The sequence below is a fragment of the Pseudorca crassidens genome, chromosome 16, assembly GCF_039906515.1.
Source record: "Pseudorca crassidens isolate mPseCra1 chromosome 16, mPseCra1.hap1, whole genome shotgun sequence".
In the NCBI taxonomy this organism is placed as follows: domain Eukaryota; kingdom Metazoa; phylum Chordata; class Mammalia; order Artiodactyla; family Delphinidae; genus Pseudorca; species Pseudorca crassidens.
Window position 1 is genome coordinate 30475479 of NC_090311.1, and position 23459 is coordinate 30498937.

The following is a 23459-nucleotide window of genomic DNA, read 5'->3' on the forward strand; positions in this document are numbered from 1 at the left end:
GGGGCAGCCTTGAACTTATTTATTCTCCTACCTATTCTACCTATTTCGGAGGGAGCACACCGCAAGGTAGAAAGGATTCTGTTGAGAAACGATGTAGTAGGGTTTTGTGCCTTCGGCTCCTTTCTACTTGTCTATTTGATCCAGTTTAGTGCCTGAAGGTCAACTGTGATATAAGTTTTGGAATCTCAACTGAGTCTTACTCTGGATATTAATAAACTAAAGATCTGGAGGTTATATGTATGTATGTGTTTCTACTTTAAGAATATAATGGATGCTATTCATGTACATTTATATGTTAGCATTAATTTGATCTGGATTCTGTTTTTTAGAATTAAAAGGGATGTGACATCCATAAAAGCTTAGATCTGATAAATTTTAAGACTCTTTTTGGTGCTAACCCATTTCATGATTTTCTGGCTCTCTCAGTAGAGTAGTAATTTCTCATTGGCAGTGATTATAAGTAATAGTTGTCTATTGACTCATTTCTTGACTGAAATAAGCTGACATTAAAAAAAAAGGCTTTGTCAATGCTTAGGATGAAATTGCTTTTGATTTTATTTGGCTTGTATTATAATCATTTGCCAATGATTATACAGGGAAAATTATACAGGAATTTATACAGGAAAAATAACCTTAGTGTATAAAAAGGTTGAGGAAACAGCATTTTAAGTTCTCTTTCTTTAATGACTTTTTGGCTTGAAAATACACATTCATAATTTTTATGTAAATTCTTATGTTATCATTTTAGAGAAAAGAAATTTAGTAGCCACCAACTGAAGATTTGGGCTGTTGAATAAAATTATGTAATAACTTTTCAGGGAAGTAGAGATGAACTTTGAAATTTACCCATGCCTTGTTTTCATTTTACCATGTTAAAAGTGATCCATGTAGGACTTCCCTGGTGGTGCAGTGGTTAAGACTCTGTGCTTCCACTGCAGGGGAGCTAAGATCCCACATGCCATGTGGTGTGGCCAGAAAAAAAGAAGTTCCATGTAGTATTGGCAAAGTGTGTTAAAGATTAGTTATATTTAATGTTTAGAGATATCATTTTTCCTGGAACAGTGCTTTGGTACCTAGGGTGTTGTGGAAACTTTTAAGTTGTGATTGTTTTTATTGTGGGAATGTTTGATTGAGTCATGTGGATTTCAGCTTTGTCTGACAGATGTGATGACTTGTCCTTTCTGGCTTGTGTTACATTTACTCATTGGTTGTATAATAGATGGCTGTTTATATAATGAAAATTAGAATAAGCCATTAGAGATGATTGATAATGGATACAAACAAGTGGTGATGTGTCTGCTACAAGAGATGGAATAATACAGTTCTTATATGTAACATGTTAAAATTAGAAAACAATAGGGAAGAAAATATTTCTGAGAGTCAGAGGAGCTTTGCTAGAAGTATAGCCCAAATAATTTAGGAGTGGAAAACCAGCTATGATCAAGGGCCAACAGAACATATCTGCTGGGTATTACTCAGTGATAGAAGAGTAAAATTAGAAGCAAAATACAGAATTTTTTTAAGTGCCTTAGAGAGGAAGAACCTGTCTGAGCAAAGTTTGGACTTAGACGATGGGCCAAAGCCATCCAGAATGAAGGATTTTAAAATAAAACCCATTTCTGAACCTTGGCAAGGCTGAATTAATATCTATTTTATGTACCTGTAAGTGCCTTCCATTCTAGTGAAGGCTTTTTGGTTATGAGGAACAGAATCCAAAGCGCCTGGCTCAGTTGAAGGGGACTGATTATAAGGAAACACCTGCCTGTGTAGGGACCCAGGAACCAAAGAACCCTAAGGGTAGAGTAAATGTTTTCAAAATGTCTACTATACTGTTTAGATATAGTTTTAGCTCTTCAGTAGTCTCATGCTCACTGTCACATGGTTTCTGTGGCATTTGCGACTAGCCTGTGTTACTGTCAGCAGTTAATCACTGGATGGAAAATACCATACAGTGCTGGCTATACTCCCAGGAAGGCCTTAATTTAATGATTACCCATTGCTGTGTTAGGGGGAACAGCTGCAGTTCTGATGTTTTACAAGAATTTAATGGTAATAGTTTAGGGTTTGACTGTTTTAATAAGGAAAGTGGTCTATGTGACTGCCAGTTCTAATATACTCTTAGACTCAGGAGGCTGTAAGGATCTCTATCTTCTTGCAGTGAATGCCTAAAATTAAGAGGCAAATTCAGGTCATATCATAGAGGCTGTTTGGTGTCTTTTCTTTAAACTAAAATTCTAAGGTGGATATAACCTAAACAGCAACAAGCCCAAATTGTCTTCTTTTATGCAGTCAGCAGATTGGGGATTAGGTTTTCAAAAGACCAGTCTGTAGGTTATATATATGCCCACAGAAAGAATGAATAATTGTATGGTCGAGAGGGAATGCGAAACCCATATTAAAAATGATCCCCCCAAAGATTCTTCTGTTTCATGTTTTCAGAGATGCCATCTGCAATTTTGTTATCTGCAATGACTCTTCCCTTCGAAGTCAGCCCATTATCTTCAATCCTGACTTTTTTGTGGAGAAACTCCGACATGAGAAACCTGAGGTGTTCACCGAGTTGGTGGTCAGCAATATCACAAGGCTCATCGACTTGCCTGGAACTGAGTTGGCTCAGCTGATGGGAGAAGTGGACCTTAAGTTGCCTGGTGGGGCCGGCCCGGCATCAGGATTCTTCCGGTCTCTAATGTCTCTCAAGCGAAAGGGTAGGAGATGTATCTGTGAAGGGGGCAGGTCTCAGCTGCTCCCTGGGCTTCGTTCTGAACATCTGCATGTTCATGGAGGAGTTTCTATTATTATAAAGCACTTTTTGTCATTTTTCATTTATATGAGTAGTAAAATCTTAAGTAATATTAATAAAAATTATAAAAACTGTCTAGATAAATTAAAGCATATATATCAGTCCCCAAGACATAACATGATTAGTTTAGGTAGTTATCAGGGGCACCTTGATTTTCATGCCCTATTAATACTATACTAAAATAATATTAAAGATACAAAGTTTCACAGCTGGTGAGTACAGTAAAGAAAGTTTGAACATTTTTTTATTGCAGTAGTTCTCAAATGTTTTCATTCCATGGAATGCTTTGATAAGGCAAATACCTATGAATCACCCAAAAAAAGCCTTCTCAGAAATAAGTTATTAGTGATATATATAATAAATTATGACTATTAACACTGCTTTTGATAAGATGTTAAAGAGGTACTATTTTGTTTTTTAATTTTTTTAAATTAATTTATTTTTTAAAATAAATTTATTTTTTATTTTTGGCTGTGTTGGGTCTTCGTTGCTGTGCGCTGGCTTTCTCTAGTTGCGGTGACCGGGGGCTACTCTTTGTTGCGGTGCACAGGCTTCTCATTGCGGTGGCTTTTCTTGTTGCGGAGCACGGGCTCTAAGCGCGCAGGCTTCAGTAGTTGTGGCACGTGGGCTCAGTAGTTGTGGCTTGCGGGCTCTAGAGCTCAGGCTTAGTAGTTGTGGCACACGGGCTTAGTTGCTCCACGGCATGTGGGATCTTCCCGGACCAGGGCTCGAACCCATGTCCCTTGCATTGGCAGGCAGATTCTTAACCACTGAACCACCAAGGAAGCCCCTGTTTTTTTAAATATTAGGAAATCCTGAGGGCAGCAAAAAAAGTTTAAACATTATAACAGATCAGACCCTATACCAACTCTAGTGGATAATCTATCATGCTCTGACAATCATGGGTCTAAGTTCTATTTTTTGTTTGTTTTTAAATTACATATCAATATTCTAGGTATTGCTACTTAAATAAGAAGACGGTCTTTGCCTTCAAGGAACCTACCATCTAAGATTAAACTCGCAGAGAGTTGATTGAGAGTTTTCTGATTACATTTTCTGGTACACTTCCAACTTTAAGGTTTTTGTTTACTGACCCTGTGAAAATACTTGCTAAACTGTAACATAATATACTTGAGGGGTATGTTGCTTTTAAGTATGCTGATTTTGTACTATTTGTGGAAAATATAGCCTTGTTCTATTGTATGGTTTTTTTCAGAAAAAGGAGTAATATTTGGATCCCCACTGACAGAGGAAGGCATTGCCCGTATATACCAACTGATTGAATATCTACACAAAAGTAAGACTACTTGAAATTTTGTCATTCTTTGTTAATGAAGAATTGTCAGTTTTCTACTGGGAGCTAACATCCTTGATTTAGCAATTGTTAGGTGACAATTAACCATCAACAAAGACACTAATCAATGATAATTTCAGGTGGTATGTTTCTAAATATATTTCCTTTTAAATTTCATCTCATATATTGATTTGTTTTATACTCTCAAAGATATATATACATTAGATATTGTCTATGAAATCACAATTTCCCCTTGACTGAAAGAGACATTTCTTCTGTAAAAATACGTTGCTCCTTTATAACATTTACTCCAGGGAGCATAATTTATTGCCAAAGATACTTTTCATCTCTAGAATTCTCTGATTAAAATACACTCTTCACTTAATTCCTTTTTCATTTTTTTAGTAGTCATACTGGTTATGTCATTGCTCTAAGTGTTTGGCAGAGCTGAGTGTATATGAAATGTGTGGCTTTATGTGATGTCTTGATAAATTTGACACTAACACTTATTTATGTCTTATTCTATATGGGACATTGTGCTAGGAGCTAGAGCAGAGGTTGCAAACTGACAGCCTAAGAGTTTAAGTCATCTATATTCATATTTTGTTTGTTTGGCAAAGGATTAAATTAAAAATAAAATAAGTTATCAGTCTTTTAAAATGGAAACAGTCCAGGTTTTCAACTTCTTTGGATAATAGGAAATAATAGGAAGATCTAGCATCCTTGGGCCCTGTTGCCACTTGGACACAGTCAGCTGGAGCACAGGTAGGTGCTCCTCAGTTTGCTAGGGTTCCTGTTCATTCATTTACTGTTACCAGCCTGGCGTTGTAGGCATTTGAACTTGGACCCCTGAATTAGGGGGTTATACAAAGAAATATGGACCTAAGCTGAAAACATAACTCTCGTGCTTCTTCCAGGTCAAACCAAAACAATATGTCTCATCTTTTTTATCCCCTTAGATTAGCTTAAAATATAGGTGGGAGGGAAGAATCGTTTAGTTGGGATGACCCTGAGCTTCTGGGAATCTCTTAGACTGAAAGGTGATCTGATAGGTTAGAGTTTTAATTCCTGGGGCAGCACAGAGACTCTAGATTCATTTTAGGCTGGGAAACTGTTTTACAGGAGCAATGAACCCCCACAGATGAACTTGGCCCCTCCAGCAAAGTCTGAGATGACCCACGGGAAGGGGCCTTCAGGGAGATTTGGCTTTCTTCCAACTTATTTTTCAAGCCCATTCTGACTATTAAGGTTAAATTCAGGGAGTGAGGAGGGATAAATTAGGAGTTTGGGATTAACAATATACACACTACTATATATAAAATAGATAACCAACAAGGACCTACTGTATAGCACAGGGAACTATACCCAATATCTTGTAATAATCTATAATGGAAAGAATCTAAAAAAGAATATATATATATATATATATATATATATATATATATATATATATATATATATATATATCTATCTTACTTTGCTGTACACCTAAAACTAACACAACACTGTAAATCAACTATATTTCAACAGAAAATTAAAAAAAAAAAAAGGTTAAATTCAGTTTCCAGGTGTGCCTCAGGAGGTTCAGTGACTCCTGGGTGGACCACGTCTCAGTCTGGGAGATCTCTGGGTGCTCAGGGATGTTCAGATATGTTTCCTCAGGGGCCAGTAGGTTCTAAACTAATCTGGGAAGAAAGACAAAAACGTCCTTCAAGTTCTTTGTAAAGGGTCTTTCAAGTATAAAGTGGTCTTTTAGATGACTTATTTTAATCATAATTCCTCTTTTTATTTCCTTTTTCATGTCCTCTGTTTCTCTTCCATGCTGAACAGACTTGAGAGTAGAGGGTTTGTTTAGAGTACCAGGGAATAGTGTCCGACAGCAGATTTTAAGGGATGCTCTCAATAATGGAACTGATATCGACTTGGAATCAGGGGAGTTTCACTCAAATGATGTTGCTACCTTGCTGAAGATGTTTCTAGGAGAGTTACCTGAGCCCCTGCTGACACATAAACATTTTCATGCACACCTCAAAATTGCTGGTGAGTATAGGAGGTGAGAAAGAGATGTGAATACATTTCTTTCAATTTAGTAAAGTCATCTGGAATATTCTGTTGTTTGTAACCCACAGCAGTGCTTCTGTTAATATTGTTTGACTTCATGATATTTCTGGGCTCTCTGAATACTCATAAGCATTGGCTAGTTATGGTTGATTTGGTCAAAATTTTTTTTTGTGGAATAAACTTCTTTGAAGATAAAGTCTGGGTTTTACCTATTTTTGTATTCCTGATGGATCCTAGCATTGTGCTGTGAACATTTTAGTTGCTTAATTTATGTATGCTTTTCACTGGATTGATTGACACACCCAAATCAATTACCCAAATCAGTAGTCACAGTTTTGTATATTTGCCTTAGTTTGAGGCTTTTGCTAAGTATTAATATGCCTCAGTTGAGATCATCTCTACTCTTGGAAATTTGCTTCCTATAAATAATTTTACTTGTTTTCTAAATAGGCAATACATTCACATGAATTAAAATTCAAAAGGTTCAAAGAGTATACAGTGAAAAGCCTCTTTCCCACCCCTGTTCCCAGCACTCAGTTTTTCTTCCGAGAGGGAACCAATGCTATTGATTTCTAATGTATCCTTACAGAGATATTTTAGACACTTACAAACACCTACATATATTCTTTTTCTTTCTTTTTATGTAATGGTAGGGTGTTATACACATGGTTCTGTGGTTTGCTTTTTTCATTTACTGTGTTTTGGAGAATGTTCCATTTCCAGCTCATAAATAGTTTCCTCTTTCTCCTTTGTGCTTGTGTTATTCATTCTTAAATTGCACAGCTGTTATGCTGCAATAGGCTCTAAGTGCACACAGCATCCACATCCATACTATATTTACTTAGTTTTCTACCCTTGAGTCTTTTACTCTTGCTTCTAATTTTAAGAAAATAAATAGAAAATTTTTTTCTTTTGAATAATTTTTACTACTTAAAATAAAAACCGAGTTTTGAATTTCTAAAATCTAATAAGATTAGATTTTTTTTTAGCACTTTCAGGAACAGTTTAGATGATACAAATGAGAAAATATTACTAGAGTGTTACATAACTTTACAGTTATTTTGGGGGAGAAATAAAGTTGTTGGATATTTGAAAAAGATATGGGAAATATTGATAAGTTCTTTTTATAAGGGTTAACATGAAGAATGCTTGTTCTGTTTGCTTTCCTGTTGAGTTTATTTAGTGCAGTATCTGAAAGCGCCCCTCCACCACCCCATGATTCACTGTTCTTTGATATCATACTGAGGTGTGGCACAGGTGTATCGTTTGGTACCCCTTGCTGATAACTGGGAGGGATTTTTGTTTTCAATTTCATATTAACAGGGGACAGTTTCTAGAAATATTATCTACCTTTCCTACACCTGGAATTATTTTTGAAGTTAAACAGTTTCAACAACACGTTGTTATCATTTTCAGGTCTATATGAATTATACCCAAATGGTTTTCAGTGTCTTTTGAAATTCTGATTATCTAGGGGACTGTTTTTATTGATAACCTGTGTAGCTTGTTAGGGGAGAAACAATGATTCTGACTGCATAAGGAGCTGCCTGGATCATCCTGTTATCAGGGCATAATTCACTCTCATATTTTTTTAGCAGTAAAATATCTTGGTGAGGAAATGTGAAGGGGTGGCATTATTAAAGATATGTGTGGACATGTTTTCATTTCTCTTGAGTATATACCTAGGAATGGGATTGCTAAGTCATATGGTAACTCTATGTTTAACTTTTTGAGGAACTGCCAAACAGTTTTCCAAAGTGATCACACCGTTTTACATTCCCACCAGCAGTGTAGGAGAGTTTAATTTTCTCAGCATTCTTGGCAACACTTGTTATTGTCAGTCTTTTTGACTATAGCCACACCTCTGGTTATGAAGCAGTATCTCATTTTGGTTTTGATTTACATTTCTCTGATAGCTAATGATACTGAGTATACAAATGCTTACTGGCCACTTGTATGTCTTCTTTGGAGGAATGTTTATTTAAGTCTTTTGCCCATTTTTGATGGGGTTTTTCTCTTTTAATTATTGAGTTGTATTGACATTATTTTGTTATTATATTTTGCTATAATCTCTATTTATGCTTGATTCTTTTTTTTTCTTTCTTTGATTATAATAAATAGTAGGAGCATTGATTTTTTTTCTTGCTTGTATTTTCTCCCTCCTTTGCAATCACCTCTTTTGTCCTCAAGATTTGATGCAGTTTGATGATAAAGGAAACAAGACCAATGTACCAGATAAAGAGCGGCAAATTGAGGCTCTTCAGTTGCTATTCCTCATTCTCCCTCCACCCAATCGTAACTTGCTGAAGTTATTGCTTGATCTCCTGTACCAGACAGCAAAGAAACAAGACAAGAATAAGATGTCTGCCTATAACCTTGCCCTTATGTTTGCGCCCCATGTCTTGTGGCCAAAAAATGTAAGTGTTGAGGGAAAAAGGAAAGACTGCTTGGTTTTCTTGGGCTGGCCCTCGTCCTATGGCTGTACCTTGGTGAGGTTATCAAGGGCCCAAGGTCTAGTCTTCAGCTTTACAAGGCTAGGAACTTCCTTTATTAGTTCATTTAAGAGTTATTAAACCTGAGGGGGCCAATTCCTGTTAATCTTGCTTATAAATTATAAGTCAATCTCTTGACAAACCTGATTAGCAATTTATTAGTGGAAATTCTTAGAGGAAAATATAGCTACTAAATAAACTAGAATACTGATTTTGGCTGGTCAATGTAAATTCCTTCTTAACATGAAAGTCTTCTTGGGAAATCAAATTGATTTCTGAAGATTGAATGGTATAAATTTAGAATAGAGCTGTATGATCTTACAGGATAGTGTCACTGAGCTTTTAGATAAGATGACACAGAGAGCAATCCTGCCTTGTTGTAGCTTTTCTATATCCTATAGATGTACTCTCCTTAAATAAAGCTGAATATGCTTCTTATTACTGAGACCATGCCCTTCTTAGTGACTTACACGAGAAGTGCATTATCTAAAGGCTTTTGAACTAATTCTTGGCCTGGAAGCACGTAGCTTCATATTCCTGTCCATTCATAAAATAGGTTTTACTGTATGATGGAATTAGAGTCAGGATAACTGGGTTGGAAGCTGCAAACCCCTGTTAACTGTGTCCTTTCCTCTTTCTATGCGTAGGCTCCTCCTCTTTAAGCTGGGCATAATAGCACCTTTTCCACTTACTTGACAGGATTGTTGGGAAGATAATAGAAATAGATGGGATATAGTGACTTATAAAAGATTTGGGGGATTATAGGAAATGAGAAAAGGAAGGTAAAGGAGAGAGGTTGTGTAAGATGTTTTGCCTAACAAGCAACTAGTGAAAAAATAATATAAAGCTCTGGGCCAGGAAGAGCTTCTGCCCAGAGAAAGGTTGATGAAGTGGAGGTGTGTGAGAAGAAAAAGACACACCAACATTTGTCCATGTTAAGGAGATAAAGCCTCATAATGAAAGAATTTTAGAACGAGCTCACTGAGACTGAAAAGGAGTAAGTGATCTGTGACTGTAAAGAGAAGCATTGACTGTAAAGAGAAGCCTGTGAAAGAGGTCTTAGTATAAGCAAACATTAAGTAACAAAGATACATGTTGAGGATGCGGGCTTTGGTATAGTAGATATGCTGAAGTGCTTAAAAAAAAGGCAGAGGAAACAAGAGAAGGTAATCAGTGACCATGTGACTGTGTTTTTAAGAAACAGATGTCACCTCTGGTATCAATTAGTAGTGACAGTTCTCTTTCGTCTTTGGAGAAACTGTAGTTTCTCTAGAGAGCAATGTCCTTGGTGATTGTTACAGATTCTATTCTTCTTTCCCCTTTTCCCAGGGTAGATCTTCTTTAGTAACTCTGCATGTATGTCTGATTATCAGGCAGAATTAGGAAATGAAGATTGGTTCTCAAGGATTTCCTGATCACTTCAGGGACACGTGGTTCTTCCTAGATTATATCATCTCTAGTGGAAACCTGCTGAACCAAAAAACCTTTCCAGAATTAAATGTTGTATTAGAGTCAGCTTTCTTGGAGATAGAAACTATCGTATGTTTGAAAGAATTAGCTTACTGATAAGTAAATGGGAGTATCTGCCTTCTACCTCCCAGCTTTTCATCTCCCTTTTTTGGTTTCTTTTGCTCTGAATAGGTCACTGCAAATGACCTTCAAGAGAATATCACAAAGTTAAACAATGGGATGACTTTTATGATTAAACACTCTCAGAAACTTTTTAAGGTAGGTAATGAATGGGATTTGGACAAGGAGGATGGAACACGGTGGGATCCTGAGAGGGCTATTAAGATGACTAGATAAGAAAGGCCCTGACTGGAACTGGAAACCAGATCGGACAGTGGTAAAACTCAGAGGGAACAACTAAGGTGGGGAAGAATATGGAGGTACCTAGAAGCTGAGTAGGGCTCTGCCCCCTGGGCAATTGGCTCCATGCCCAAGTCATCCTTCCTTTTTCATGAAAGACAGCAGATGTTGGAAGCAGAGTACTTTTATCCTGTCTGCTTCCAGCCAGTAGAATTTTGACAGCCTCCTTTCATCTTGTATTTATTGTCCTTTTTAATGCAAACATGTCTGTCAACATGATTTTCTCAATAATTTAGTGGGTCTCTGTGGATTTTAGTGGGATTCACTCAGAAGATAAATTTAAAGATAAACCCATCTCTTTCTTGGACTCTTGCTGAGAAGGCTGAGGGACAATACCTTTAAGCTTCCTGGAGGCCCTCTGGTTGGATTGAGAGTATCTGGTAGGCATACCTTTTACTCTTTGAAAGGGCCCTTTGTGTAACTGAATATTCTGACCTTTTAATGTTTCTAAGATTTTTAGCAATAAGTTGCATAGTCACATCCTTGGCCTTTTCTTTAGAGTATACTTTCCTGATGGTGAATTTCTTAATTTTAGCATCTTTTGCCATCTGGAAAGGCTGAGAATTTTTTTTTTTTTTTTTTTTTTTTTTGCGGTATGTGGGCCTTTCACTGTTGTGGCCTCTCCCGTTGCAGAGCACAGGCTCCGGACGCGTAGGCTCAGCAGCCATGGCTCACGGGCCTAGCCGCTCCGCGGCATGTGGGATCTTCCCGTACCGGGGCACGAACCCATGTCCCCTGCATCGGTAGGCAGACTCTCAACCACTGCGCCACCAGGGAAGCCCAAGGCTGAGAATTTTTAAGACCACTCAGTTCTGGTTCTTTTTTTGTCTTTCTTCAATTAAAAAAAAGAAAAATGTGGTAAAATACATATGACAACATTTACTATATGTGTACAGGCCAGTGGCATTAATTACATTCATATTATTATGTAAACCATCACCACCATCCATCGCCAGAACTCTTTTCATCTTGCAAAACTGAAACGCTATACCCATTAAACATAACTCCCCATTCATCCCTCCCCCTTGGCCCTGGCAACCACCATTCTACTTTCTGTCTGTACGATTTTGACCACTTTAAGTATGTCATAAAAGTGGAATCAATCAATTTTAGTGATTGGCTTATTTCCTTTAGCATAATGTCTTCAAGGTTCATCTATGTTGTAGCATTTGTCAGGATTTCCTTCCTTTTTAAGGCTGACATTTCATTCACTGTATATACCACATTTTGCTTATCCATTCATCTGTTGAGGACACTTGGGTTCCCTCCACATTTAGTGCTTGTGAATAATGCTTCTCTGAACATGGACATACAATATGTCTTCTAGACTCTGTTTTTAATTCTTTTGGGTATATAGTTGGCTCTCTGTATCTGTGGGTTCCCCATCCACAGATTCAACCAATGGCAGATTAAAAATATTTGGGAAAAAAATTCTAGAAAGTTCCAAAAAGCAAAACTTGAATTTGCTGCACACCAGCAACTATTTATATATCACTTACATTGTATTTACAACTATTTACATAGCATTTGCATTGTATTAGGTATTATAAGTAATCTACATATGATTTAAAGTATACAGGAAGATGTGTATAGGTTATATGCAGATACTGTGCCATTTTATATAAGGGACTTGAGTATCTGTGGATTTTGGTATCCATGGGGAAATCCTGGAACCAGTAACCTTGGATCCTCAGGTATGACTCTATACCCAGAAGTGGAATTGCTGGATCATATGGTAATTCTAACAGAACTGCCATACTGTTTTCCATAGTTGCTATAATGCTTACATTTTACCGTCTCACCAACAAGGCACAAGGGTTCCCATTACTTTGCATCCTCACCAACACTTGTTACTTTGTTTTGGGAATTTTTTTGATTATAGCTGTGTTAATGGTTGTGAGGTGGTAACTCATTGTAGTTTCAATTTGCATTTTCCTAATGATTAGTGATGTGATGTTGAACATCTTTTCATGTGCTTGTTGCTTATCTGCGTATCTTCTTTGGAGAAATGTCTATTCAAGTCCTTTGCCCATTTTTTTTTGGCTGCACCATGTGGCTTGTGGGATCTTAGTTCCCTGACCAGGGATTGAACCCAGGCCACAGCAGTGAAAGCACCAAGTCCTAACCACTGGACCAGGAGGGAATTCCCACCCATGTTTGAATTGGGTTGTTTGCTTTTTTGTTATTGAGTTGCAGGTGTTCTTTATATATTCTAGATATTAAACCCTTATCAGATTTATGATGTGCAAGTATTTCCTCCCATTCTGTGGATTGCCTTTTACTCTGTTGATAGTGTCTTGCTGCACAAAATTTAAAAATTTTTATGAAGTCCCATTTGTCTATTTTTTTCTTTTGTTGCCTGTGCTTTTGGTGTCATATGCAAGAAATCATTGCCAAATCCAATGCTGTGAAGGCTTTGCCCTTTACTTTCTTTTAAGAGTTTTATTGTTTTACATCTTACATTTATCTATTCTGGGTAATTTTTGTATATGGTATTAGGTAGTGGTCCAACTTCATCCTTTTGCATGTGGATATCCAGTTTTACCAACATCATTTGTTGAAAAAACTGTCCTTTCCCCATTGAATAGTCTTGCCACTCTTGTTGAAAATTCGTATATTTGAGGGTTTATCTCTGGACTCTATTCTATTCAGTTGGTCTATATGTTTATCTTTATGCCAGTACCATACTGTTTTGATTACTGTAGCTTTGTAGTAAGTTTTGAAATAAGGAAATGTGAGTCTTCTAGCATTGTTCTTTTTCAAGATTGTTTTAGCTATTGGGGGTCCCTTGAGATTTCATATGAATTTTAGGATGGATTTTTCTATTTCCTTTTTTTTTAATATATAAATTTATTTATATATTTATTTATTTTTGGCTGCGTTGGGTCTTTGTTGCTGTGCGTGGGCTTTCTCTAGTTGCAGCAAGCGGGGGCTACTCTTGGTTGCAGTGCGTGGGCTTCTCATTGCGGTGGCTTCTCTTGTTGCGGAGCACAGGCTCTAGGTGCTCGGGCTTCAGTAGTTGTGACATGTGGGCTCCATAGTTGTGGCTTGCGGGCTCTAGAGCGCAGGCTCAGTAGTTTTGGTGCATGGTCTTAGTTGCTCCACAGTATGTGGGATCTTCCGGGACCAGGGCTCAAACCTGTGTCCCCTGCATTGGCAGGCGGATTCTTAACTATTGCGCCACCAGGGATGTCCCGATTTTTCTGTTTCTACAAAAACTGTCGTTGGGATTTTGATAGGGATTGCAGTAGATTATTTTGGGTAGTACTGACATTTTAACAGTGTTAAGTCTTCCAATCCATGAACAGGGGATGTCTTTCCATTTATTTATGTTGACTTTAATTTTTTTCGTTAATGTTTTGTAGTTTTCATTGTACAAATCTTTCATCTCCTTGGTTAAGTTAATTCCTAAGTATTTTATTCTTTTTGATGCTATTGTAAATGTAATTGTTTTCTTAATGTCCTTTTTGGATTGTTCATTGTTAGTGTATAGAAATACAACTGATTTTTGTGTGTTGACTTTGTATCCTGCTACTTTGCTGAATTTGTTTATCAGTTCTAACAATTTTTCTTTGAAATCTTTAGAGTTTTCTATATATAAGATCATATCATCTATGAACAGAGATAATGTTACTCCTTTCCAATTTGGCTCTCTTTTATTTCTTTTTCTTACCTAGTTGCTCTGGCTAGTTTTGGTTCCTTTTTGTTTAACATAGTTTTTCCTTCAATTTGTCTCTCTTCTTACTTTATAGTAGCTTGATTCTGCAAGGCCAACAGGAGAGTCTCTCTAGTATGTTCTAACAAGATTCAGATGAAGATATATTTTATATATATCTTATATATAATACATATTTTATATATATAATGTATTATAAATGTATATATCATAATTTAATCACAGTTATGCCATCCCATCACTTTAGCATATTATATAACCTGATCATCACAGGAGCAACATTCAGTCACCAATATTCTTTTGGTTAGAAACAAGTCACAAGTCCATTCACACTCAGGAAGAGGGAATTATGCAGAATGTGAACATGGAGGCCACCGTAGGATTTACCCACTACAGGATGGCAAGTGATCCAAAGTCCAGAGTTTAGAAATGACAGATCAGAATCTTTGATTTAGTAGACTGTAAAACAAAGGGTCAGGGCTTAGGTGCCGAAGTCAAAGATTATGGTCAATTAGAAGTCAAGATCTAGGTAAGTGAATTAGAGCAGTAGACATAGGACAACAGGAGAAAGAATGGTTTTTAATGATGAACAAAGATCTTTCAAGCCAGTTCTTTATATACTTCTCATTTAGGGGAAGAGCTAGTTCCAAAGCATGGATTTATAGGAATAAGTTGAGAGGAGTTGTGTGTACGGAGAGTGCAATTAACTGACAGTAGTTGTGAATCAAGATGGGGAATTTCTAGGTGCAGTTCCTAATAGAACTCTCCTTCTGTTGCGTTCTCTTGTTACCACTGATATGAGATTAACTTTTCATAGCCCACCACCACAAGTTGAAAGAGAGGTGGGTTCTCAGAGATCTCATTGAATCTCATGGTTTCTAACTTTTCCACCTTCTGATCTCTTTACCTGTAGAGCCCATTCTCTCTTGCTCATTGTCCAGTACAATTCAAATATGCAATGAAGTTGTACTTCACTGTGAAGGATTTTTTTAAAGTGACTTAAAACAACACAAATTTGTTATCTTACAGTTCTGTAGGTCAGAAGTCTGACATGAGTCTCACTGGGCTAAAATTAAGGTGTTGGCAGGGATGCAATCCTTTCTGGATGTTCTAGGGGAAAATCCGTTTACTTGCCTTTTCCAACTTCTAGAGGTTGATCTAGAAGTTGGATCATAGTCCCCTTGGATCCTAGTCCCCTACCTCCATCTTCAAGGCTAGCAATGTTGTGTCTTTCTGATCCTTCTTCCATAGTGATGTTTCCTTCTAACCACAGCTGGGAAAGGTTCTCTGCTTGTAAGGACCCATGTGATTATAGTGGACCTGCCTGGATAGCCTAGGATACTCTCCCCATTGCAAGGTCTTTAACTTAATCACACCAGCAAAGTCCCTTTTACTATGTCAGATAACATATCACTGTGGAGGATCTTGAGAATACAGATTGTACAAACCTTAGAGATAAAACATGAGTACAGTCTCCTAGATGTAATTTGGCTTGGTACAAGTTCTAATTATTAGATTCTTTCAGACATTCTCTATTTTTACTCTTCCTTTCTCTTCCATAGATCCCTCTTTTAGCTCCTCAATCCTTGGGGTTTTGATTCTTATTTGCTATTTACCTTTGTTTCCAGGCTAGTGTGAGCACTCTTTGAGCCTCTGTTTATCTCTAAAGGAGACAAAGAATGTCTTTTTTTTTTTTTTTGAGATTTATTTTAGTCTCAGGACTTTTCTCTTTGGATTTGAGTCAGAACCATTGTCCTTGTGGGCATCTGCTTCACCACTTTGGCTGAGTAGGTTCTTCCCTGAGCTGTTCCTGGATGAAAAATGGTTGATTGTTGTGTGTGCTCTATACTTATTCTGAGGTCCTACTTTACCCCAGATTTGTTCTTCTTGTGCTTTGTTGTCTTCCTTTTTATTTTAATAAATTAAAAAAAAATTATTCATTTATTTACTTAGGCTGCGCCAGGTCTTAGTTACGGCACTCAGGATCTTCGTTGCCGCGTGTGGGATCTTTTAGTTGCGGCATGCGGGCTTCTTAGTTGTGGTGTGTGGGCTTCTTAGTTGTAGCATGCGGACTCTTAGTTGCGGCATGCATGCAGGATCTAGTTCCCTGACCAGGGATCCAACCTGGGCCCCCTGCATTGGGAGCGTGGAGTCTTACCCACTGGACCACCAGGGAAGTCCCTTTGTTGTCTTTTTCTTGTTCTCAGGTTTCCTTGGGTGGACGGTTTACCTCCTAATCCTCAGATTCTATGTTGCCTCATTCTGTGTTCTTTGAATTTTTTTTCTCTAAAATTATTCCTAACTATTTATAGTTCTATCCTCTACTGTTATCAGTCCATCTGACCTAGTCTGGTTTTCTCTCTTTTCAATAGGAGTCACCACATCTTTTCCTAGGGAATTATGACGTATATATAGTTGAGGCCAATTCCCATTTTATCTGGGAAGTCCTATGAACTGTAAAATACCTTGGACCCTCAGATTTTCATTTAAACCTGTCTGCTTCTGGCTCCCTTTCTGAGTATCCCTTCAGCTTATAGTATCTTTTTGGGGCAGAGGTTTTTTTTTTTTTTTTTTTAAATGAAGTTATAGAATAGGTGATGTGGGCTGTCATATTCTTGTTTGGAGGAAATTTCCTTTGGCTCTGCTTTATAATTTACCAAGGTAAAAATTAAACTATAGATAGCATAATGTCTTTGTCATGAGACTCTTTTTTGAAAACTTCTTTGTGAAGTTTTTCAAATATAGAGAAAAGTTGAAAGAGTGAAACAGATAACTCTCAGATTCAACAAATGTCACCATTTGCCATATTTGCTTTATCTCTCTCTCTCTCTCTCTCTCTATATATATATATATTTTAAATTAATTAATTAATTGATTGATTGATTTTTGGCTGCGTTGGGTCTTTGTTGCTACGTGCAGGCTTTCTTTAGCTGCGGCGAGCGGGGACTGCTTCTCATTGCTGTGCGTGGGCTCCTCATTGCAGTGGCTTCTCTTGTTGCGGAACATGGGCTCCAGGCATGCGGGCTCAGTAGTTGCTGCTCACAGGCTCTAGAGTGTAGGCTCAGTAGTTGTGGCGCACAGGCTTAGTTGCTCCGTGGCATGTGGGATCCTCCCGGGCCAGGGCTCAAACACGTGCCCCTGTGTCAGCAGGCGGATTCTTAACCACTGCACCACCAGGGAAGTCCTCTATATATTCATGCTTTTTTTTTTTTTTTTTTTTGCCTGAACCACTGATATCATGATATTTTGTCCTTTAATACTTAAGCATACATCTCCTAAGAATACGAATATTCTCCTAATAGTCACAGTATTGTTATCACATCTAAGAAGATTTACAAGAATTTCATATCAGCTAATATTCAGTTCATAGTTAAATTCCCCAGTTGTCCTAAGAATGTATTTCATAGCTGCTTTTTTAAAAAACGTAAACTTAGACTTCCCTGGTGGCGCAGTGGTTAAGAATCCACCCGCCAATGCAGGGGACACGGGTTTGAGCCCTGGTCCAGTAAGATCCCACACGCTGCAGAGTAACTAAGCCCGTGCGCCACAACTACTGAGTCTGCACTCTAGAGCCTGCGAGCCATAACTACTGAGCCTGTGTGCCACAATTACTGAAGCCCGCGCACCTAGAGCCCGTGCTCCGCAACAAGAGAAGCCATAGCATTGAGAAGCCCGCTCACTGCAACAAAAAGTAGCCGCCACTCGCCGCAACTAGAGAAAGCCCACACGCCGCAACTAGAGAAAGCCTGTGCACAGCAACAAAGACCCAATGCAGCCAAAATAAATAAATAAATTTATTTAAAAATATATAAAAAACATAAACTTGACATATATACACTACCAAATGTAAAATAGATAGCTAGTGGGAAGCAGCCGCATAGCCCAGGGAGATCAGCTCGGTGCCTTGTGACTACCTAGAGGGGTGGGATAGGGAGGGTGGGAGGGAGATGCAAGAGGGAGGAGATATGGGGATATATGGGTACATATAGCTGATTTACTTTGTTGTACAACAGAAACTAACACACCATTGTGAAGCAATTATGTTCCAATAAAGATGTAAAAAACCAAAACAAAACATAAACTGATCAAGGCTTATGTGTTGCTTTCGATTGTTATATCACTTTTAATCTGGAATAATTACTACCCTTTATCTTCATGTCATTGATTTGTTGAAGCATTCAGGCCTATTGTAGAATATTCCACATTTTAAATTTGTCTTACTGTTTTTTCAAGGTTATTTAACCTGTTCCTTCATCCCTTTCTATGTAGTTCCTATAAACCACAAGTTAGGTTTAGAGGCTTGATTAGATTCAGGTTAAGCATTTTTGGCAAAGATTCATAGGTGATGTTTGTATACATCATATTGCATCACATTAGGAGGCACAGAATGTAGATTGTCTTACTCTCAGTAATGCTAATTTTGCTACTTGTCACATCTCTCAATTATAAAGGTACATTTTCCCCTTTGCAAGTAGTAAGTAACCTGCAGGGCAATTAACTAATATAATGGTTTAGCATCCACTGATAATCCTGCTGGACAGTATAACTATATTGTGTATCACAAAACAGTGATTTTCTAATTATATTATTAATCTTTATTAGCTGACTTTCTTCTTTGGAGAAGAGCTTTCCTTCTCTCTCTTGGTCTCTTTTATTATGAGTCTCTGTAGACCCATGGATTTTTAGTTATTCAAAGTGTTAGTCAATTTCAGTTGTTAATTTTGATTTTCAAATTGTACCAAATTTGGCCTGTGATAGCCCTTGTAAGCTGCTTCCTGCTGTGTCTTTTTGACAGGACTCCATTAGTCTTTGAGTGTTTCCATCCTGGCATAAATGTCCCCACCTTACTTTATACTTGCTCTGCCCTGGGCCTGGAATCAATTATTTTCTTCAGGTAGCCCTAATTTCTTCCACTGACACTGGGTATACGTACTGATTGTTTCTTGGGTGCCATTGCTTCTAGGCTCTTTGAGGGCAAGGAATAGAATTAAAATTTTTTTAAAAAGAAATCATTAGTTCATATTAGTATTTCCAATTCAGATTTTTTAAAAAATTTTTAAAATAATATTGTTATTCATTTATTTTAAGCTCAAAATAATTACATACCATTTGTGAAGAGAAAGTACATGTGCTTAGGCTAGTAGCAATGACTATGTTTCTCTCATCTATATTTGACACTAGGCTGAGTGGAAAGAGATAAGGGATAGCTTAAGAGACTTGACAGCAGGACTCTGATTTTCAAGACATTAACAGGATTTGTTGACATAGTTTTGAAGGTTTTTTAAAAAAATATATTGGTCAGATCTATTCAGAAGTTCCAGGCTGTCAATTAGGTATGTACTGGCTATTCCACTGAATTTTAGGTATTTACATGGATTTTGTTGATGGAGACAGTAGTTTTAGATACATCTTCAATCTTTATCAGGGTTTCTTTTTTTCCCTCTATTTGAGACATCCTAAAAAATAATTTCATATCTTCCTCAAAGTAAAATAGAGGATTAAAATAGTTGTTCAGAGGATTTTTTTTTTACATGTTTATTGGAGTATAATTTAACACTACAGAGCTTTTTCTTGACTTCTTTTACTTTATATTTGTATAAATGTAAATTTTTACATTGTAAATTCCAGATTTTAATAGCATTTATATATGTTAGTTGCTTTATCCTACAATATAATAAATTAATTTCAAAATAATAGAACTATTACTACTAACAATAAACTTCTGTAAATCTGTTGATGGAAGTTTAGGATTTCCTTACAGTTCCTTTTCCCTTGAATATATCTCACTAAGGTTGTATAGTCAGAATACAGTTTTCAAAAGTTAGGTGAAATAATTCCTTTCTCTGTGCTTATGTTATCATTTAAAAAAACATATTTATTTACTTATTTGGCTGTGCCAGATCTTAGTTATGACATGCGGGATCTTTAGTTGCAGCATGCGAGATCTTTAATTGCGGCATGCGAACTCTTAGTTTCGGCATGTGGGATCTAGTTTGCTGACCAGGGATTGAACCTGGCCCCCTGCATTGGGAGCATGGCGTCTTAGCCACTGGACCACCAGGGAAGTCCCTTTTTTTTTTTTTTCAATTTGATACACAGATATATTTTGTTGTTGTTGTTGTACAGGTTTAGTGTTTGCCTCTTTTCCTTTTGGATTTAATTTTATTTTTTGAACCTCTGGTATATTTATATGGTTAAAAAGTCAAAACTACACAAAAAGGTATATTTAGAGAAATTTCAGTCCTTTCCCTAACCATTTTCATTGTTTTATGGTTTATTCTCTTAGTGTTTTCTTTGTGTTTCTTTTTGTAAAAACAAATTATTGTGTATATGTGTGTATATTTTTATTTCCTCTTCTTCCTTACACAAGTTCTTTATACACTGCTCTGTAACTTTTCTCACTCAACAGCAGATCCTGGAAATCACTCATATCAGTTCGTAAAGTGTTTCTTCCCTCCCTCCCTTCTCTCATTTTTAATAACTGCATAGTACTGTGTTGTATGGATGTATAAAAGTTTATTTAACCATCCTCCTATTAATAGACATTTCGGTTGTGTCTAATATTTTGATTAATCTTATGCAAGTATGTTTTGTATTTCTGGAGTAATATCTTCAGGATAGATTTTCAGAAGTGAAATTTCTGGTTTAAAGGGTAAATGAAAATGTAATTTTTTTAGATGCTGCCAAATTCTCTTTCATAGTGGTTGCATTATTTACACTTCTACTAGGACTGTGTCAGGATGCTTATCACAGGATTCCGGGTAATATACCAATAAGCTAAATTCCTCCTTGTCTGTTGTTACTCCATAGTAATTCTAAATGGTATTTTCTATACAGTGATTCTAAAATGTGATTTAGGGACCACTTGAAATTTGTGAGGATTTGGGGGTAGTTTCTGTCACATATAAACATTACTACAAATGTCTGTTGTGGCTTATTTGAAAAAATCATATATATATACACACACATATGCCATATATGATTTTTAAAACTACAGTAGTGTCTTGTCACAGTTTTCCTGTTGGATTTGTTGAGCTATCTTTTTGGTGGCAAGAAAAAGGAAACTTTGAAATAGGGTATTTTGAGGATCTTTTGTTTTTCCAGAGTAATCTGCCAGTCAGATCATTTTAAGAACCCCTGTCCTTATGACCTGAAAGAATTTTAGATTCTGCTAACCATTTGTTCTTGTTTTTCTTTTAAATCCTGCCCAGGCTCCTGCTTATATTCGGGAATGTGCCAGATTGAACTATGTGGGTTCTAGAACGCAAGCATCAAAGGTAAGAATAGGAAATTGCTCTTAGCCCAAACAAGGAGAGAGCTAGTTAATATTAGTGGAGTTTTTTTTTTTTTTTTTTTTTTGCGGTACGCGGGCCTCTCACTGTTGTGGCCTCTCCTGTTGTGGAGCACAGGCTCCGGACGTGCAGGCTCAGAGGCCATGGCTCATGGGCCTAGCTGCTCCGCGGCATGTGGGATCTTCCCAGATTGGGGCACTAACCCATGTCCCCTGCATCGGCAGGCGGACTGTCAACCACTGCGCCACCAGGGAAGCCCAAATTAGTGGAGTTTTAAAACAAAGTATGAAATCAAAGTAAAGACATAAGAAAATAAAATGTGTTATAGTTGAAAAAAACAGTCTGTAAATAGCAAATGTATTAAATATTTTTAGTTATGAAATTACAGTTTTATGTAATACATTCTTTCAAGTTTGGTGGTAAGGTAACACTCTGAAATGTCTAGAAGACTTGAGACCTTATGAGCTTTAGAAAGCAAATGTGTGATGCTTATTAACAAGATTACATGATTATTGAGTTTTAAAAGTGAGAAGTTTAAAAAAACATCACAAGCACTTTTTGATGATTGTTTTTTTAGTCTGTCTTGATTAGAAACTTAAGCTGTCATCTTATGCTTTTTTTTCTGCTCCTGTTGGTTTCTACCTCTCATTCAGCAAATATTCGGTGTGACCAGGAAAACAGGATTTTATTTCAGCTAGTTTAACTGGAGTATGGTTTTTCTTAGAGAGTTGTTTTTGTTCCTCTACCACTGCTGTGTAGTTATCACATATTGTCATTTGAGCACCAGCCAAGAACCAGTGTACTTGGTCTCTAAGATGGGTCTGTCACGTTAGTATCTAGATGATTTTTTAGATGATTTTAAACTTATAGCTTAACTTCAATTTCTTCTTCAATGAAATGGGAGTAATATACTTTCACTGCTTAACTCATAGGATACCAATGAAAGTTATGTGAGATTAAAGGATGCTCTGAAAACTGGCCTATTATATAAATATAATTTTTGGTAGCAATATTCTAAATGAATTTAGGTTTTCTGGGCAGGTCATGGAAGTGGGCTGTTGATATGGTCTATAATTGTAGGTTTCTCTTTATCTGATGATAGTGTTTAGATTTTTCTCGTTCCTACATGTAAGAGTATACCATGTTTCCCACATCTCCCCTTTTTTTGTTCCAGTGTGGTGGGAATCTGGAAACAAACCTGGCAGGATATATTAATTCACTTTTCTTTTAAATTTTCCATAGGATGATCTTGATCTGATAGCTTCGTGTCATACCAGCTCCTTCCAAGTGACAAGATCTCAGAAATGGAACCAGCGAGATTCCTGCCTTCATCAGGAGGAGACCCAGCAGCGTACGGGAGAGGCACTAAGAGAATTGTTCCAACATGTTCACAATATGCCAGAGTCGGCAAAGAAGAAACAGCTTATCAGACAGGTGCCGAAGGCAGGGAGACAGTGACGCGGCTTTAGGAATGTGATTTTTGCTTGTAGAATCACTAGGGAATATTATTAAGAATTTCATTTAATTTTTGTCTCTTACTGGTCCAAGCTTTGGTTTAGCCAAGAAAGCGAACTTGTCTATGGAACCTCAGTGGTGATCTCTGTACTATTGCCCCACTAGAGAAAGGGGTGGAGGCTCTTGGATTTCTAGAGTAAGCAGAAGGATCCAATGTGGTTAGTTTCTCTAATTTGGTCATGTATGACATTTATACCCTTCATATTTTCTTGGCAAAGAACTTAATCTTGCTGAATTTCAATTTTCTTGTTTGTAAAATGGTAATTGGAATGCCCATGTTTCATGGTTGTAAAGATTAGAAAGAATCTATGTAAAGTGGCTGCCATAGCAGAGAAAAAGTGGTAGTTCTTACTAGTGACATTGTTTGCAGTTAGAAAACACTAAATCAAGGGCCTAGTGTGATACTAGAAATAGGAATTCTAGTGGCTGAGTTTGTTTTTTTTGGAGCTATGGGAGCAAA

At 37.0% G+C, this 23459-nt stretch overlaps 1 protein-coding gene across 3 annotated transcripts in view; it reads left to right on the forward strand.

The window, feature by feature from the left end:
- Positions 1-23459, forward strand: part of ARHGAP19 (Rho GTPase activating protein 19) — a 61579-nt gene that overhangs the window by 18371 nt on the left and 19749 nt on the right. For all 3 annotated transcript variants that reach the window (XR_010935831.1, XM_067709849.1, XM_067709848.1), the window contains exons 2-8: positions 2440-2705; positions 4017-4097; positions 5925-6134; positions 8346-8572; positions 10289-10375; positions 21404-21469; positions 22727-22918. Coding sequence is in view for 2 of the 3 variants with exons in the window: in XM_067709849.1 (XP_067565950.1) it covers positions 2440-2705; positions 4017-4097; positions 5925-6134; positions 8346-8572; positions 10289-10375; positions 21404-21469; positions 22727-22918 (1129 nt within the window). In the remaining variant the exon portion in view is untranslated. The remainder of the gene's footprint in view (positions 1-2439; positions 2706-4016; positions 4098-5924; positions 6135-8345; positions 8573-10288; positions 10376-21403; positions 21470-22726; positions 22919-23459) is intronic.